General features: G+C 34.6%; 1 protein-coding gene across 1 annotated transcript in view; it reads right to left on the minus strand.

Annotated features, from left to right (window-relative positions):
- Positions 1-19,360, minus strand: part of LOC149527837 (guanylyl cyclase 1) — a 247,302-nt gene that overhangs the window by 25,074 nt on the left and 202,868 nt on the right. Inside the window, exon 9 of the mRNA XM_089812105.1 lies at positions 1,310-1,385. Coding sequence (XP_089668231.1) covers positions 1,310-1,385 — 76 coding nt within the window. The remainder of the gene's footprint in view (positions 1-1,309; positions 1,386-19,360) is intronic.

Consider the following 19,360-nt stretch of genomic DNA (forward strand, 5'->3'; position numbering starts at 1 on the left):
TAACTAAAATGTCTCCTCCCTAGCAAATCAACAAGTGCTTAGCAAATGCTCTAAACCCATTCATATTCAAGTGTTCCCAAGTGTTTGACAAAATTTAAAACATCCAAAATTGAAAAAATAGGGCAACTCAGCAGGGGTTCTTACACACCACTATTTGGATGAGGCTTTTAGGCCCAAAGACGCGTCTCCAAGTTTTGTGGGGGTTGAGTGGATTATTTTTATGAACGAATGAAACAATTGCAATTTCTATGAACTAACAAAGCTTATCACTGTCAAAGGTACAACTGACAAAAGTAGAAATCAAGAAGTAACTAAAATGTCTCCTGCCAAGTAAAGCAAGAAGTGATTAGCAAATACTGTAAACCCTAGAATGAAACCACAATCTAAAAGATAAAATCAATAAAGTAACATTGTATTCAATTGACAGAAATTCCAAAGTGCATCAAAGGAAAGCTTGCAAACCTCTTGCCATCATCAGTAAGAGTTGTGAATACCGCATGGATTTTATTTTTGTTGCTAGCTGCTGATACAGAGTTGCTGGCAGGAATATTTATAAGACACAGGATGTACTTATTGTTGGCCAAGCAGTTTTTTTTTAAGTCATTATTTTGGGAGGTACCATCATGTCTAAACAGTGAATTAACAGTATATTATTGAGTTTTCTATTCCTAATTTGCAAGTCACGTTCTGTGATCATTTTGTTATGTACTAACAGCCCAATAATGGCATATTTAGAAGTATAACACAATTTTTATTTAACTATTATGTCTGCAAACATGTGCTCCGCCACTAATGTTCACAATAGCTATACTATCAACATATATTGATAAAAGGGGTTTCCAAGCATGTCTGCTGTGCCACCATATTATAAACAAAAATTAGAGTTAAATTAAAAAAATTGTTGTTATCAACTATAAATATGCTTTCCATACTGATTATAGAAACCAGATAGATAAGTAAACCAACAAAAAAAGGCAACCATGTTCTATGATGCATATGCTGTTTCTTAACAGCCCAAACAATGACGCTTTAAAAAGTATAATAAACAATTTAACAAGAATGAAAAAATGTTGTTCTGGATACAAGCATGCACTTTCATTTTGTTGTTCACAATTGTAGGCAACATATAGAATGATAAAAACAGTTTCCAAGCATGTCTGGTGTGCCACTATATTATAATTAAAAAATAAACAGTTAAAAGAATGAATTTGGCATTATCAACCATTATTATGATTTCTATACTGATTATAGAAACAAAATAGATGGGTAATCTAACAATATAAGGCAAATAATAAAGCTGGTAAGTTACCAAAAGAATATCTTCATCTGTGCCGAATGATTTCCGTGCTTCATCCAAGCACCCCAAAGATATCCTTTCACATTCTCTGTTAGAGAATTAAACATATAACTTACATGAGCAATGCTGTTGAGTGTTTTACCAGGCCTTTATGAACATTTAAGTTCACTTTTCAATAACAATCATTATATCGATTAACCCTCTTACCAAACATAATATGATATGCTACAGAAATCTTACAAACACATCCATTGTAGAACATTTACAATCAAATACCATAGGATGAACTACGCTGCCTTAAATCAGATATTTGCATTGTCATAATAAAGGAAGAAAAGATGAGCCATGATTGTACAAGGGTGCATGGAAGTCAAGAAGTTAAACCTAAAAAGAAGTGATGCTTCTACATGTAAAAATGTTTTCAAACATCCTAGGTGAACAGTTGAGATTTGAATTCAACCCATTAAGTTTGGAAAGAAGTTATTTTCCAACACCTTTCATCCAAGTGTGACCCTTATTTCTTAGAAGTTACAACTATTGGAAATTCTTTACAATGAAGGGAGTCACCAAAGGAAGATGATAACATAATTTTAGCAGTAAACAACTTTATACTTATTATTAGAACATGAAAAGGCAAATAAAGGTAATTACATACAGATATATCTCAAAATAGCGGTCAAATCCATCTAAATCCCTAATATGCCTACATGTGCTTGACATTATCACCTGCTGCTATCATCTTTTAAAGATAATCCAAAAAAATCCTGCAGATTCTGCAAGATATCAAGAATATGAAGATGTAAATCCTTCTAAATATCATAACCAGATCCTTCACGATCTGATCCACATGCATGCATTTTAAAACTGCCCTTACCCATGGAATCCTTGGATCTTTCCATGATCCTCTTAGGATCCAGTGCCTATACAGGCTCTACAATGTATATAGATTACCATGGAATAGGACATCTATATTTAAGCTGATTGGCCATATGGGCTTCCATAGCACTTTGTGAACCACAATATGAGATCAAAATCCATGAAAAATGACAGAAATGAATTGGAGGATGGTCAACTTGCATTACATAATCATAGTAATCCCATACAAACTAATAACATATATTTGATAGTTATCCAATTCGCAATGAGTTTTAGTGAGGGAAGAGGGAGGAAACTTTTTAAGGAAATTTGGGCTTTGTATTCCAACTTTTGTTAGTTGTAAATTGCCAATAATGCTCCAGCTTGTGGACATCCCATTTTCAATAAAATTCAAGGGTGTCTAACAAAAATTTATCTGACATTATTCACATTGCGACTGATACAATATACTTACAATTTCTTAGAAGGCATACCGATTTTTAAAAAATATACGAAAAACAGATAATCAAAAAAAGCAACTAACCAATATGTTACTCAAATGTCTGCATTAGTTTCCACTATATGAACCACAATGGGCTACCACATATGATGCAGTATCCATATAAATAAGTTTACAAATAATTTATCAGACTGGTAAAGTTTGTATTTTCATGTTCTGCGGTCAACAATTGAGGAAAAATATAATTTTGTCAACATCTACAGTATTTGAAAGCAAGGGTGCTACAAGCCCACAGAGAGCACTCTTTGAAAGTTTACGACTAGGGAAATGTGTTGAAATTCTGAATTTTGTTTGCAAATATTTCTTTGCGCAGCGAGATGGGGTTGTTTTTGTTTTTTCTTATTCTGATTTTTTAATATTTTTTTGATGGTTTTCTTATTTTTTTTGGATTTTTTGCAATGGAAGCAAATAAACAAACTATAATCAAACATATAACTAAACCAAACTGTTTACCGAACTTAAATAATAACCATACTCCTTATTTTCCTAGCAAATGCTCAATGTGGAATAATAACAGGCGAAAGATGCAATACTTGATTCAATATGTAAGTATGAAAAATACAAATTCTGATTTTCCTTCCAGATTGTACTGCGGGCTGTCCCTAATGACTAATGTTAGCTAAAATAGGCTGATTAAATACTCAATTGGATTATCACCTCGCATTGACTCCAAAATTTGATGTCGCTGCTGTAGATGAAGTTTCAGACCTGCTGGAACAATACGGCAGGGCTAGATGTTGCTTCCTTGCTGAGAATGGTTCCCAACTCACAAATCCTGTCCTCAATTCCTGCGATCTGAATGTTGGTGTTTGTTCAACCCCCCACAAACTACAGTGTATTGCAAAGCCCCTCCAAAATGAATGGCATCAGCTCTCTAAACCTGTACAACTGATCCGGAAGCTGCAATTCGCTGCAAGAAATCAGATCTGTATGCTCTGTGATGAAATTCGGCCTCCCACCTAACCAGTATGAATTATCATAACAAATTCAAATTTCAAACACCAAAATGCTCTAACAAGCTGATGGATCCAATTATTTTCTTCTGAAGGCTAGCTGGCGTATCCACCAACCAGAAATTCTTCAAGAGTTTTTGTTCTTGAAGAGGAATTGTCCTGCGAAGCCTTCTGAAAGAGTTCCCATCACAGAAATGAAATCAAATTATAAAACCTGGAATGATGAATGAACCCCCCAAAACTTCTTTTATTCATTCTCCAAGTGGTGTGATTCCTAATTAGGGTTTTGGCATTGACTCCATTATTTTATATTAAGTCCAAAGTCTCCATGGTGAGTTCAAACCCCTAGGCATGGCATTTTTAACTAATAAGTTGCCCCCTATTTATTTAAAATAACCCGTGTCTTGGCACCTACGAAAAAGGGCCAAGTTATTATAACTTAATATCTATGTTATCAATTATCTCCCATCCATCCCGGATGTGTAAGCAGATGCATTCGGAGGCAGAGTCGGAGCCGGATGCTCTCTGGAAGTCCCCAGGAAGCACAACGGGTTGTGGATGCACTTCCTGGGCACCTCTAGGAGGCATCCCCGTGCATCAAAGCACATTCTGAATCAAATACTGATTAATATCTTGTCAATTATCTCTTTGCCAATGGAAGCAAACTGATTGCGAGTAGGGATTAGTTGCAGGGTTCTCAACTTCGAATCTGTTCCTCAACAGTTGGTAAAGCCTAATTCCCAGATATCTCTTTTTCATCAGGGCATTTCCGGTTCCATAGGCCGGGAATTTATCCTTTTAGTTGTATCATATAATGAATGTGGTGGAATAGTCTACAAAAGAGTTGGGGAATATAACAAAATATCGTAGGCTATGATTCAGTTTCGTGGACAGCAGATTCTACATCTAAGTTATTCATCCAAGTGGGAGGAATTATACAACTGTCGGACACATATAAGGCCCATTACTGACATTGAAACAGATATCAACAGCTGCACTCTATATGAGGAGGTCAAAGTTACTCAATTCCAATAACAATAATAAAAGTAATTATGACAGATATATCTAGCAGTCGTGTGCTTTTTTACTTGCAACGACTAGACAATAGGTTTTAGTTTTATGTTTTACATGGATTTTTTTTTAAATTATGCATAAGTAAGAAAATTGCATGATGTTTATATATCGCGGACTATATAATCATTCATTCATAAAATACATATAAAGAAACTTGGGAAGATATGCACACGAATTGTTGTAGCAACAATGAGAAAAATATATCTTATTGAAAACAAGCTTTTAGTTCAAACTGTGTTTCCAAATCTAAGAAATCAGAAGAAAGATATTCACAAAAAATATCTAAAATAAATTTAATGATGCTGAACAATCTTTCAGCAAGTAATTCAATTCTAGAACATTAAAATTTTAAACTATATTAATAAAAATTAAGCATTTAATTACATATCATTTACATTTTATAATTGTCTCAATCTTTTCATAATTATTTCAAATCCATTATGCAATGTTAAATTAATTCTAATAGCCTCAACCGGTTATAACTTCGTCAAACACCAACTTCTTTTATAATCAGTAATTAGGCATTTGGTCAAACATTTCGCATGCAACTCTTATACTGGACTTCAATTTATATTGTGATCTTGTAGGCTTTGCAAATGGATTTTCAAATATATGCAATGGAATTAAAATATCCCACTGTTAAGTCCTTGCGAATACTATGCCAAGAATTAGGATTACAAGAGTGGAACAAGTACAAAACTGTTATTAATGCTTCATCTACAATACTGAAATATCAATAATCTGCAAAACAAACATTGTCAAAACTCACATCATCTACTGAACATTAAGCAATTATCATTTAGATTAAACTGTGAACCTGAATATGATAATCGTAGCCTCCAAATGATGGTAATCAAAAGCAACCAGGTGCCCAAACATAGTTACAAGATGCCAAGCAGTCACAAGAGAAGTCTAACGCCTCTAAAGACTCCAGATTCTAGGCATTTGATGCAGATTAAGCAGACTGTAAATACCAGACCCGAATCACACCACATAACAGTGCCCAACCGTCAAATGTAGGCCTGATAAACTCAGGTTGCAGACCCGATGTAAACGCTGATCCCAAATACTTAATTCGTAGGCCTCTGAAGATGGAGACAGGCTTCTCCAGTATCAACACAGGTCTGCAATTAGCTTCAGACTTTAATAACACTCCAAATGCTGCCCAGAATCCATAACAGCAACCACTATTGCAGATCACAGGCCCAAATAGATGAATTGATATGCTCTATCCTTGCACAAAGGGGTGTTAGAATGTGACGCCACCCTTCAGGGATGCTAAACAACTCCACACAAACCTCAATCACTGCCACAGGTAGGTAATAGCAGCCACAAAATGCCAAAGATTTCCCCCAATTAAGATTGCAGGATGAGAGATTAAATCCACAGTCATCAAGTCCTTCACACAGTCAATTTCTTTTGCATAAAATGACTCCTCAGTCACAGATATCACAGTAGAGAAGGTTATACAACAACAGCACTTTGCAAAACAACAGCAAGGATAATTCCCAGATTATACAATCAATCAGCTAGGCTAAATACTGACGTCCAAGCTATGCTACTATGCCATTCCTATCAAACTTTCACAACTGTTACTTCATGGAAGTAGGATCCCATATAGAAGAAACGTATCACAATACAACTCCACTTCGTACATGAGCAAATAATCCAATAAAAGGCTGGGGCTACATCCAACTTCTCGAACTATCTCAAGGTGCTTCGTCCTCGAGAATAACCAATCACATTTAAGCAACTAAGATTGTCTTAAGATATAGATATATTTCATGGTGTCAATCCCAATGTAGCTCCACGCTTTTATAACCTTGATATGAGGGAAGACACAAACAACTAGGCAATGTGGCATAAAAAGCCAATTTCATCTTTTAGTCACTTAAGTTACTTTTGTCATAAAGTAACTTTATATTTGCACTTTATAATATTAAAGTGACTTTATTATTATAAGTTACTTTATAACTTTATAATAACATTCAAATATTTAAATAAATAACTTAAGTCACCTGAACTTTATTATCTCTTGAAATACTTGTTTGATTGCCATGCCGTCTGAAATAGGAATCTTTCTTCATAATTCCCCATGTGACCAAATACACTTTCTAAAAATAGATAGGATCCATCTCTCACTCCTGACTTAGTATACATAGTAATTATGGCAAATGAAGTCCAAATGATATCAAACGAAGGCCAAATCCACAAATCCCTGAATGTTGGAGATGAATCAATCCTCAGGAGACCCTCTAACCATACTTATTTGCCTACGAGGGTCCAATATTAGGCTAATCCCTGAAATTCTAATGCTGGCAACAAATGGGTACATTACATTAATTCAATAATTTTGATATTTAGTGAACTATCAATTGGTATTTAATATTTATATTGATCTACGATGAATTATCATATTATAAAATTGTGTTACCCAGTATATTTTCAGCCGTCCCTATCCCGGAAACATCTCGAAGACTTGGGGACACCTAGGGGACTTCGACTTTGACTTCTAGAACAAATTAGACTTTGATTCTCAAGGTAACACAAATTTGGTATATGAATTTGGCTAGTTCTATTATGTATAAGTACATGCTTTATCCATGTTTTCAATTAAATATTTTAAATTTCTTTATATATTTTAATTTTCTCTATTGTTATATAGCCATCCCCATTTGTCGTCTCCCCCGTCCCAAAATCGGCAAAAATCTTGACCATCCCAAAAACCTGTCCCGTTGTCCCCTGTCGTCCACATCCCAAACACACGGGGGAACGTAGATATCAAATGATTGAATTTTGAATATTTCTTGCATTTCTTATATATACCTAAGTTGCCAATTCAAGTTCAAGTTCAGGTTCGAAGAACCGGTTTGTTGGTACAACAAAATTTTAAAATGCGGTTTGGGTTCATTTGGGTTTGTTAGTACAAAAATATGTAAATATTGTACATACATATGTATGTAACCAAGAAGAATGAATTAATATTAGAATTTCACAGAGTAACATAAAACAAAAAAACACTATAAACTTGTAATTATAACATCATATATTATCAAAACCAAATATCAAAATACTATCAAGTCCAAGTATCATTGTTTTGACTTTTAACAATTAGAACTTTATACTAAGTTTTAATCATCTAATGGATTATCTAAATCTTCATCTTCTTCTTCTCATCATCAAAGGCAATAGTTGATTCACAAATAGTGCCAATGTCAATGGGATCAGCTGCACTAATGACTTTCTGCTTTCTAAGTTGTCAAATACTTATTACTTTTTCATTGTACAGAGAGCTTTTTTAATTTGTACTTTGTAATTATCGTACTTGAAAAATGTTACATAAGTAGCTTGCAACTCCCTTCACCAATTGAAGATGTTGTTTAATGTTTAATATATCATTTTTCATGATATAAAGCTTACAATTAATCGGACAAGGGTCATTATCAGCAATTGGATATACAAATTTCATTGGAAGATATAGTGAGTGCTAGTTTAATTTGATGCACTAAATATCTGAACTTAAGAAAATTTTGTTTTGTTATGTTAAAGATCTTTATTCAAATTGTGTAATAACCATTTTCTGCACTAAATTATAGAGTGTATCTCAGTGGAACTGTACCTAATTCGCACTCGATCTGCCTGGGTCTGCCTTGGTTCGACCATGGTTCTACCGAGGTTTGGCCTGGAGGAACCAGCTTGCCTTGGTTTGAACCCAAGTGGAACCCAAAAGGGAACTGGGAACAGTTTGAAATTTGCCTGGTTCAAATGGCTGCGGGCATAACTGGGTAATTAAGTAAGTGTCTGTGTGTAAGCACCCAAATGCATCCACCACCAACCCCCCCCCCCCCCCCCCAACCGAAATAAATAATAATAATGCATCCATGACTCAATTCTCGTACCCACACCCAAATCAGCAACTTAGGTTTTTGATGGGTTTTAGGAGCATTTTTGGTGAGGAATTGAGCTAGTAACTCGCTAGCCCTTTTTGGATTGCAAGCGAACTACTTAGAAGTATTGCAAGTGAATTACAAAGAGAAACTCAAATAGGTAAAATCACAAAGTGAAGAGACAAGCAGCTAATTTTCAACTAACATGTCATTATAAAGTTAACTAAAATCATCCTCTTTTATTACTAGGATGATGTTCCAATTTCATAATTTTGCATTTACTTCCTATATCGTATCATTCTATAATTAGGGTACATTTCGCTTCAACCTATAACCATTAATAAACTTTCCTAACAGAACATGTGTTCTTAACTCCAATATCAAAGACATTGTGAATTACTGGTTTATGCAGCTTTCTTGTTTCTTTCCCCTCTTGGTATTTGTATTGTTACATAGCCCAAAGATTATGGATGATTCTCTATAGCTGGGATTATGTGATTTCCCTTCTTGAATTATGTTTAAAATATATATAAAATAAGAAATCTCTTTCGAAAATTGACCGAACTATTTTGGCTACCTAATGTCCCTTTTTCTAGCCACAGTCAACAGAAAGGGGATAATTAATTAAATAAATAAATGAAGTTGTCTTAAATTAATGTTTTTAGACCACTTGTATATAATTAATTATTAAGATAAATGATTTATTCAAGTGACATGAACTAGGGACCAAAAATTTAAAAACAACTTAAGTCGCCTTTGTGCAGGGAACAGAATTATGAATTATTATTTATTTGTGATTTTCAATTACATTTCTCCAAATATTTCCAGAGAAAAAAAAAGGGAGGTCAAAAGGATTTGTGTAGGAATTCAGAGTATTTGACATTTTTGTTGAACTTGAAACCGCTGTTGTTGTGTTGAGCAAATCTTCTACCAATGCAAACCATAAACCTTCAACAGAATGTCATATTTGACCAGATTTGGAGGTTATAGCATTTTAAATTTCAATCACTGCTTTCAGATGTATCTACTGATTCTATATGTGTTGATCAGAATATCGTAATAATTTTTCTTGGATATATATTAATATATGCCACATAAATATATGTCGCTCTGCTGAGATCTTAATATGAATATCAATGAGATGATGCTTAGATATAATGAGAATGCAATACTGATCTGAACTTTATATATAATGCCACCAATATACTTAATCAATATATTGCCGTGTCTTCCTTAGCACTTACAGATTTTCCACACAAGATACTTTGATCGATTATCATATATACACTAGTGTGGGGACATGTTTCTATGTGAGCATGTCTTATTACCGATCATTAACTAATCACAATCAATATACAAATTGATGTGTCTTCTGATAATTAATACTTATTGTCGATTCATATTATTAATGCCAAAGTTGTTGCACATTATCAATTCACATAATAGTCAATGCAAGGTTGAGATTAAATATGGATACCATATTATGCTCGATACATAGTATAATATCAATATTTATTATCAATACTCAGCAATGTGAATGTCAATATCCAATATTAATACATGACATAATTAATATCAATGTTATGACTAATATTAAGGGCATTATTAATATCAATAGTATGCACTACATCATTAATATCATGAGCATGATTAATAATTGTTATATCAAACTCAATCATTTATATATGCATATCTCTCTCTCTCTCTCTCTCACACACACACACACGCACACACACACACGATTGTTGATTTAATAACTATAATCATAACAGTGTATAGAAGAAGAATAGTAATCAAATTGTTACATTCCAAGTTTTGACCTAATTTGAAATATAGCCATTGAGGTTCACATGAAGTCAGTTGGCAGTTTAATTTGATATCATCTAGTGAAATGGTAAGATAGTCGTTATGATTTCAAGTGAATATAACATGTTAGTTGATCGTTAATCACGAATTCATGGAATTAAGAAGATGGTTAACCGTTGTGATTATTTATAGTTAAATAATTTATTATGATAATATAATTTAACTGTGGAGAATTTCCTTGTAGGAAGCATGTCGAAGGGGTGGAAGCATTGTCAAAAAAAATTAGGCAGGAGCATCACCATCACTAAGTAAATGGGTTGAGAACCTAGCGACTTGAAACAGGATACATTTGTGGGACCCGCATGAGCTATTCAAATAAATAAATTGAGAAAATAATTGGGTTAAAATATAAAATGTATCTCAAAGGATTTTAATTTATCTTTCATCATATTATTTTAATAAATATTTAAATATGTGCATATACTATAAAAATGATTTGGCACCATTATAATTTAATAAGGTGAAGTTTACATGTACATATAAGATTATAATAATATTCGAATTATAATAATATTTGAATTATTATAATATTCAAACTATAATCTTCCAACTCTATTCTTTCCAATTTAACATTCTTTCTTTTAATCAATTAACACTTGGCAAGAGAAGTCAATTTAATATTCGACAATTCGAATAGTCTTATAATCTTTCCAACTTCTCTTCCAACCATTTTATTTTATTTTCCTTCTCTTTTTCCAATCGATTTAATACTTAGAATTCAAATGGGCATATAATCTTTTAAAACCGGTGGGAACCAAGGAATCACATTTGCTCTCCATTTAAGAAAGCCGTGAGAGAGAGAGAGAGTCGATATAACCTTTTCTCTTTGGTACCCGACTTCCTTTATTAATTATGGCAATAATTTTATAACCAGGGAAGCCAAGAAGGCACGGCCTTCCTTTTAAATTTAGCCATGTATAAAGTCCGACATTATTATTTTATTATGCTCGATTGACTTATAGGGAGGTTCATTCTTTTGATAGCATTCTGCATATCACCGCTTTCTTTTCTCTGCATTTCTTTTCCGTATCACCATCTCCAGCTCCGTATTGATGTAACCGCAAGCCAAAGTCTCATTCCCTTTTTCCGTCTAAGTGTCCATATCAACAGTATTTTTTCTATATGTACTCAGCTTTTGGAAGTGTTCCACATTGGTACGGCTGCAATATCAAAAGAGGGCAGTATCCCAATTCAGATAGCGGGAATTTAGACATATCCAGTATATATATCAGGTCATAATTCTAGCATATCAATATTATTATTTTTAATGCTTTCCAATATAGCCAGTAAGGCTCACAAGATTCATTCTTTTCTAGATTTATTTTCAAAGCTACAATATGAGTTTGCGGCATACTCCAAGTCCTTTGTTAATAGACCTCTTCTTTTAACTTTCATAATAAATCAAATACAACCCTTATGGAAACATATTTTCCAAATGCATTAAAGCTTGGAATGAAATATAATATCCAACGATATTTTCTAAATAGTCTCAAGAACATAATCCTCTGGTCATAGCTGTGATAGGCATACTAAGTAGCGAATATATGCATAGAGCCGATTGCAGCAAGTTTCAATATTTATCATGAGGATATATTAATTAATATCTTGTTTGATTTTATAGATTGAACTTCTTAAAATTAGCCTTGTTCATGGCAGGTAATAACCAAGAACCATAGTATGGATCCTTAAGCCAATGGATATTGAAATTAATCAAATGATTCTAAAATCTTAAAAGAATATAAACTCTCAAATCACAGATTGTGATAGGCTGGAATATATGTTAAATATGGAACAGTTGAGAATCAATAGAAAGAACCGGTTGTTCTGAGAATTCCGAACTTTTGAGATTCACCGGGCTATTTAGCCAAGGAAAAGGGTGAAGAGGTGAGAGAAAGGAATCTACAATAACATGAAAATCAGTGTCAGTTATGACATAACAATGTTTATCATTTTTAATATGAATTATTTAGTAGCTCATGCATGATCCTGTTACTGTAATCTCCTACTGTCAAGTTGAGGGGTATGATTAAACACCAAGACGCTCAGTGAATGACAAGATGATCCTTGTCTATTCCGGGTAGGGAGGGCCTATCTCATAAAAGATTGTGTGGGGATAAGTTTTGGTCCAAGGTTGGGTGGTTAAGCCCTTGACAATGCTTCACCTCTCCCCAAGTTGTTGAATGTACAACAGACAAAGATAAGCTGTACATTAAATTGTTTGTTGGAAACAAGTATTAACACTTTTATGATGTATATGCAAGAAGGTAAGATTAATTGAGTTATTTCTTAGTTACAGATATTATACACCTAGATGCGAGAGATAGATTTATGGATTGTTTTTCATTTATATGAATATCGAATATGAGCATATTTTCTAATCTTGAGTTGTGGCCATAGTTAAGTAATCGGAAGGAAAGGAATGATATAGTGGTATCTGAAACCCTAATTAGATTAAGTGGTATCTGGAACCCCAAATGATATAGTGGTATTGGAAGCCCTAATTGAATCAGTGGCATCAGAATTTCTAATTGATACAGTGGTATCAGAAGCCCTAAATGATCCAATGGTAATCGATGTCCTAATTGATACAATGGTATTGGATGCCCTAATTTTATATAGTGGTATTTAATGGTAATCGTCATTTAATTTCGATATAGCGGTATAGGATGGTATTTGTCATTTGATATTGATATAGTGGTATATGTGGACTAACTTGGGTGGTTGTAGAAGCATCCCTACAATGATTTCTTGGTTCGAATTCCATGGTATGTGGATTTTATTTTCTATAGTAAATTCATTGATGATGTTTTAAGTTAAGAAATTTTGTTTAACTATTTTTAACAGTAAATCTCCTTCAAGTGAACATGACTAATATAACTGTCTTCCTATGAAATTGAAGTAATATCTGTATTTCTTGGAGATGTTAGTTGTTAAATAAAACCCGGGAAATCGGGATGCTACACAAATGCTCAATGCCCATAAACCATTGTGCATTTGATTTCATTGATAGGATTAATGCAACCAAAGCTACAATTCATCAACACTCTCTTTTATAAATGAGAGCTCATTTCATTGGGAAAGGCACGCTTGAAAATACATTTTCTTTTTGTGCCTTAGTGGCTTTCCTAATTTTTGACTTGTGAGTCGTTGCTGAAGTATAAGGATCTCGTCTGAGAAGTTTTTGGCAATTGTGCTGAAATATACAATTGGCCAACATCTCCTACTATGAATTCTGTGGCTAAGGAGAATAATCTGGAATATTTATATCATTTGGTTGAGGGTTTGAGGTAATTCTAAGTTTTTTGTGATAATTGTGCTGAGGTAAACAATTATCCACTTCTCCTACTATGTCTACGGTGGCTTGGAGATACCTAACAGTGAAAGTTGACATTCTTTGCTGAGAATTTACATTGTTCTTGCTGATTCAATTAATCAAGGGAGATCTATGTTTTCCTTTCAAATAATATGGGCAGCTATGATTGGATATAAGGGCAGCTTCCATTGTGAGACTGGGCGGTAGTATATTAGCGTCCATTTAATTACTCCCGGACCTACATATGAAGTGAACGGCTGCTAAGGAGCCAACGTATGCCATAGCTGGGACTGTGTTTCATTCTACCAGCTTGTGATTGGGTGTTTAGGAGTGATGTCTCTACATCAACTACCTTGCACGTGACTCCCACACGGCATATAGCAAATTCCATGGTTGAATAAAGGGTCAATAAATTACTAGTGGCTAGGGGATGCTATTAAGGATCTGTCGTGAGCAACAGGAGGCCGAATTGGTGGCACAGCTTGATGAATTAATGTACTCTAGGTGCCAACTTAATAATGTGTATTTCTAATTTCCAAATAAATACAAAGGACACCTATTCAATTTTAATCTGATTTTTATTTCATGAAATGGTTGATACATTTATACTTTGGAAAAATTCAAAAAAATTGAAAACTTTTAAATAATTACAAAAACATTCAATTGTATTCCAATATTTGAATTAGGAGCCGGCTAGGGGTTTTACAGGCTCCTACGAATGTGGCTAGTGTCAAATCTTTCCTCGCCCACATTGGATACTACTACAGGTTCATCAACAACTCCGCACAAATTTCATTTCCGTCGGATAGGCTCACGAGGAATGGGGAGCCATATGTTTGGAAAGAGCAACAAGAGAAGGCCTTCGAAGAACTAAAATCAAGGTTGCCAAGTACTCCCATTCTAGTGTTCCCTAATTGGGACAAAGAATTTCATGTGCACATGGATGTGTCAAATTATGCCACCTTGGCTAAGAAAGGAGCGCACAGACTAGATCACCCAATATATTTTGCAAGTAGGTTGTTGTCGAATGCTGAGAAGAATTACACCACCACAGAAAGGGAGGCCCTTAGAATGGTCTAATCTATTCAGAAATTTAGGCACTACTTATTGGTGATGCCATTCACTTTTATGTGGACCAACAAACCCTCATGTACTCGGTCAATAAGCACATTATTTGGGGAGGAGTGAGTCGATGGGTTCTCTTACTTCAAGAGTTCACATTCAAGATCATCATACTACCAAGATGTAGTCATGTGATCGTTGACCATCACATATTAAGTCTAGCGAGCCACCTGTTGGAGTAAATGACGACTTTCCAAACACCCATTTGTTTCATATTGTCATACTACCTAAGTGGTATATAAGTATAGGAGAGTATCTATCTACAGCCTAGTTTCCCCAAAACATGCCTCCAAGGGAATGAAGGAAGTTGGTCCTTTGAAGTAGTACTTTCCAACTAATAAATGGACTATTATATAAAATGGGTCCAGACCAAGTGCTAAGGCGATGTGTGATGGAGGAAGAAGTACCAAGTGTGCTTCGAGAAGCCCACGAAGGACCAACATGAGGACAAATGGGTCCCAATATGATAGCAAGGAAGGTACTATTAGCAGGCTTATGGTGGCCAACTTTGTACAATGATGCAAGAGCATGGGTCATTAGGTGTGATACTTGCCAACAATCAAGAAAACCTCTTAAGAGGAAATTTATGCCACGCAACCCTTCCCGTGCCCACAAGATATTTGAAATATGGGGCTTGGATTTTGTCGAACCTCTAAAGGCTAGTCGTGCCCAGCGATGTCAATATATTGTAGTAGCCAATGAGTACTCAACAAAATGGGTTGAAGCATGCGCACTTCCAGATAACTTAGCACTAAGCACTGCAAAATTCGTTTACGAACAAATAATAAGGTATGCAATCCCCATTCAGTTGACAAGTGACAAAGGTGGTCATTTTGTCAATCATGTCATTAAACTCCTAACCACCGAATTCAAAATTTTCCATATGTTGTCGAGTCCATATAATCCTAGGGCGAACAGCCAAGCTAGAGCAACTAATCAAATCTTGGTGGGAGTTATTTATAAGTCTTGTGTGGTTGAAGGTGAAGACTGGGAAGAGAAATTGCTTTCAATGTTGTGGACCTAGCGTACTTCCTATAAGGTGACCATGGGGCAGACGCCCTTCTAGCTCATGTATGCACAAGAGGAAATAGTACCTGCCAAATCCATGGTTCCTAACCTACGAATAGCAATTGATAACAAAGTTGGTGACATAGAGAGTTTGAGAGTTTGCGGGAAAGACTTTATGCCCTAAACAAATTGGACAAGAAAAGGGCGATGTCTCAGTGGATGACAGATGTGGCGCAACAACGGAGGAACCTCTAACACGACAAATACCTCCGACAGATTAAGTTTACACCGGGTCAATTGGTATTGAATTTTAATGGGCGAAATAAAAATTAAGCCTAGAAAATTTAAAGTGAAATGGCCAGGTCCCTATAAAGTTCAAGAAGTTGTAGCTAATGGGGTCGTGAAGTTATGGACACTCAATCGCAAAGAAATCCATCAGACAATCAATGGCTCGAAGTTAAAAGTCTACCACAAAAGGCAAGGAAGCTAGGATCGCCCAAAAATGCATGTGTAATTTAGTTATAAATATATTTTTTTAAAAAAATTGAACATTAAATTCTTAAAATGAAAATGAAAAAATTGATCCTGCTTTGAGGCAAGAGAGTGGCCAGCAATTGAGACGCCTGAAATGATGGCAGAGTGGGCCACCAAACCAGAGTTGGAACGGAGTAGCAGCACTATGGAGAGGCTTGCCCACGAGGTAGTAACAGCTTAGAAAGGTGCCTACTATGCTCAATGATGTGCGGAAGCCAATAGAGTGGCGGTCGAAAGGTCTAGAGACTAGAGGCAATGACTCGAGAGGAGTTAACCAATCAGTTGGCCAAACAGAAGGCGGATTGGGCAATAGAGCAATGCTCTTACAAGATAAGGAAAGGGCTAAAAAGGAGTTAAAGGAGGCTAGAGCCGAAGTGACAGCGAGTAGGGCAGCCTATGCACAGAAGGAAGCACAAGTTATGGAGGCGGCACTTTTGCTAAAGGAAGGTGTGGAGATCAATTCTAGGACACAAAAAGATTTACGCATTTGCACAGACCAAATCTATGAGCTACGGAGGATATTGGACACTTTAGGGACACACCCTCCTCCCTCTTAGTTTATGTTTTTTGGTGTACTTAAAAGTTGTCGCCAATTTTGTAAGTCGTCCAAAGACATGCTTTTCTTTAGGGGGGGATGATGTTGTCAGCAAAAGTGTTGTAATTGGGATTAGTTAAGATGTCAGTTATTTAGAACCCGAAGAGTGTTTTGTTATGATGCGACGGTTTGATCGCACCCCTTCAGAATCTATATATGTAACTCTCCCTCGAGAAAAAAGGGATTCAGTATTATATGACCTACCTTGTATTGGCTTAAGTCTAGAAACATTAATAAAGTATATCTCTGATTCCTAAAGCATTGCACTTCTGTCTTATTTCTTATTACTGTGATATGCGTTAATTTAATTTACCCTGTACGATAAACACCCCCTGGTTTCTCTCTTCATTTTGTTTGTTGTTGTTTCTGCTTTTCTTGAGCACTTTTGAGTGTTCCGGTTGTTGGCTAACCTCTCTTCTTGTGTTTTAGCAATCTTTGACCCTCTTTGTGGTCTCTTATTGGACATTAATAAATTTATCTTATCTTCTTGTTGTGTCTTGCTTAGCAATTATTGATTTTCCCTACTTCACAAGATACCTAGATCAATCATCATATATACAATAGTGTGGAGACATGTGTCTAAGTGAGACATGTCTTATTACTGATCATTAACTATCGAAATCAATATACAAATTGATGTGTTTGCTAATAATAGAAACTTTTTTCGATTGATATCATTAATAAAAAAGTCAATACACATTATCGACTCACATAATAGTCAATACAAGGTCGATATTAACTATCGATACCATATTATCAAAAGCATAGTATGATATGGATATTTAGTATCAATAATCAACAATGTGAATGTTGATATCCAATACTGATACCCATGAGTACCCACAATTTTGAGCATACACCTTGTGCGCACCCAACACAAACCCAAGTGCACCCACTGCTTACTCCAACGCTCGCACAATCCAAAGTTAAAAAAGTGGGCCCAAACTTGAATTAAATGCTTTTTATTTATTTATATTGTATTCCTTACCTAAAATATTGCAATATGCAGCTGCTTAAAATTGTATAGATGATGATTTTTTTGATAATTCCTATGCTGATTGATGAACATTGAATCATGTTTCATGAACTACATTTTCATTTTGCTATTAAGTAATTCAATGTAATGATTTTCACTACAATTGTGAACATAGATCAATGATCAAGTATTTACATTTTTAAGATTTTTATTTGGCATTTGGCATTTGGCACTAATCAATGATCAAACATCATACTATGAAATGATTTACTTTTACAATTTTCTATATTTCTGTTTTTTGTTTATTTGTGTATGTGTGTGCGTGTGCGTGTGTATATATACACACACACATACCTATAAATAACAAAATCCTCAAAAGAATAATTCACATACCCGCATACCGGGTTCTTGTATCCAAACCTGGCCCCAAACATAGACTGGTAATTAGAGTAGTATGCACAGTGTTTGACAAAATGCAAGTTAGATCAAAATCAGAAATATTGCAAGTATGTGAGTAAAATCGTCAGTAGGGGTTATTATAGGGTGTTGGAACTTAGCTGTATAAAAAGAAACAAAATATTGTAAGAAATGCAAATTAAATACACCAGTAAAATTGAATACTGAATAATTGGACTCAACTATTGCAAGTACAAAAATACACATAACAAATAATGTATGTGTATTTAATATTTAACATAAATTGTTAAGATGAATTGAGTACATAACTATTTATTAAATAAAATTGTTCTGTTATATGCTTCTTTGCAGAATGTTAAAACACTGCAAAAAATAAGTCTGCAAGCACAAAGTGATGCCCATAAACTCCTTATCTGATTCATGCATTCAAAAAAAAAGGGGAGAAATTGAGAAAAAGTGGCAACAATGATAATTGACTTGACTCATCTTGAAATATCAATTTTATACATGTTTTGAAGTTCTGTGTAAACCTAACAGGTGGTTATAACATGTACCTAATGTAATCACCTAAAAATGGTCATCTAGACTATTAGCCCCCTTCTCAGCATTTTGGCTAAATTAATTTAATCACTTACCTAAGCCAAATTGCTAATAATCAATTTATTTGATTATAACCTATAGTTTGACTATGCTATCCTAAGTTCATTATTTGATTATAAGAACATGTCCTCTTTTAATTAAATAAAAGACCCCATTCTTCTAACCCACTTAAAGTGCACACATAAAGTCCTTTTTCTATTTTGCAATTAAAAGAAAAGGCTTTGTGACTTTTGTCTTATATGACAAGTCAACTTATATTCTATTGGTTGACTTGTGTGTGCACATGGATCACTCCTCTTTTCAAATTCCACCGTTGATCATCCACCATCTTCATCTTGATCTC

The sequence above is a fragment of the Cupressus sempervirens genome, unplaced genomic scaffold (genome assembly GCF_028749045.1).
Source record: "Cupressus sempervirens isolate cs-2001-9-10 unplaced genomic scaffold, ASM2874904v1 CseChr00s100002_03, whole genome shotgun sequence".
In the NCBI taxonomy this organism is placed as follows: Eukaryota; Viridiplantae; Streptophyta; class Pinopsida; order Cupressales; family Cupressaceae; genus Cupressus; species Cupressus sempervirens.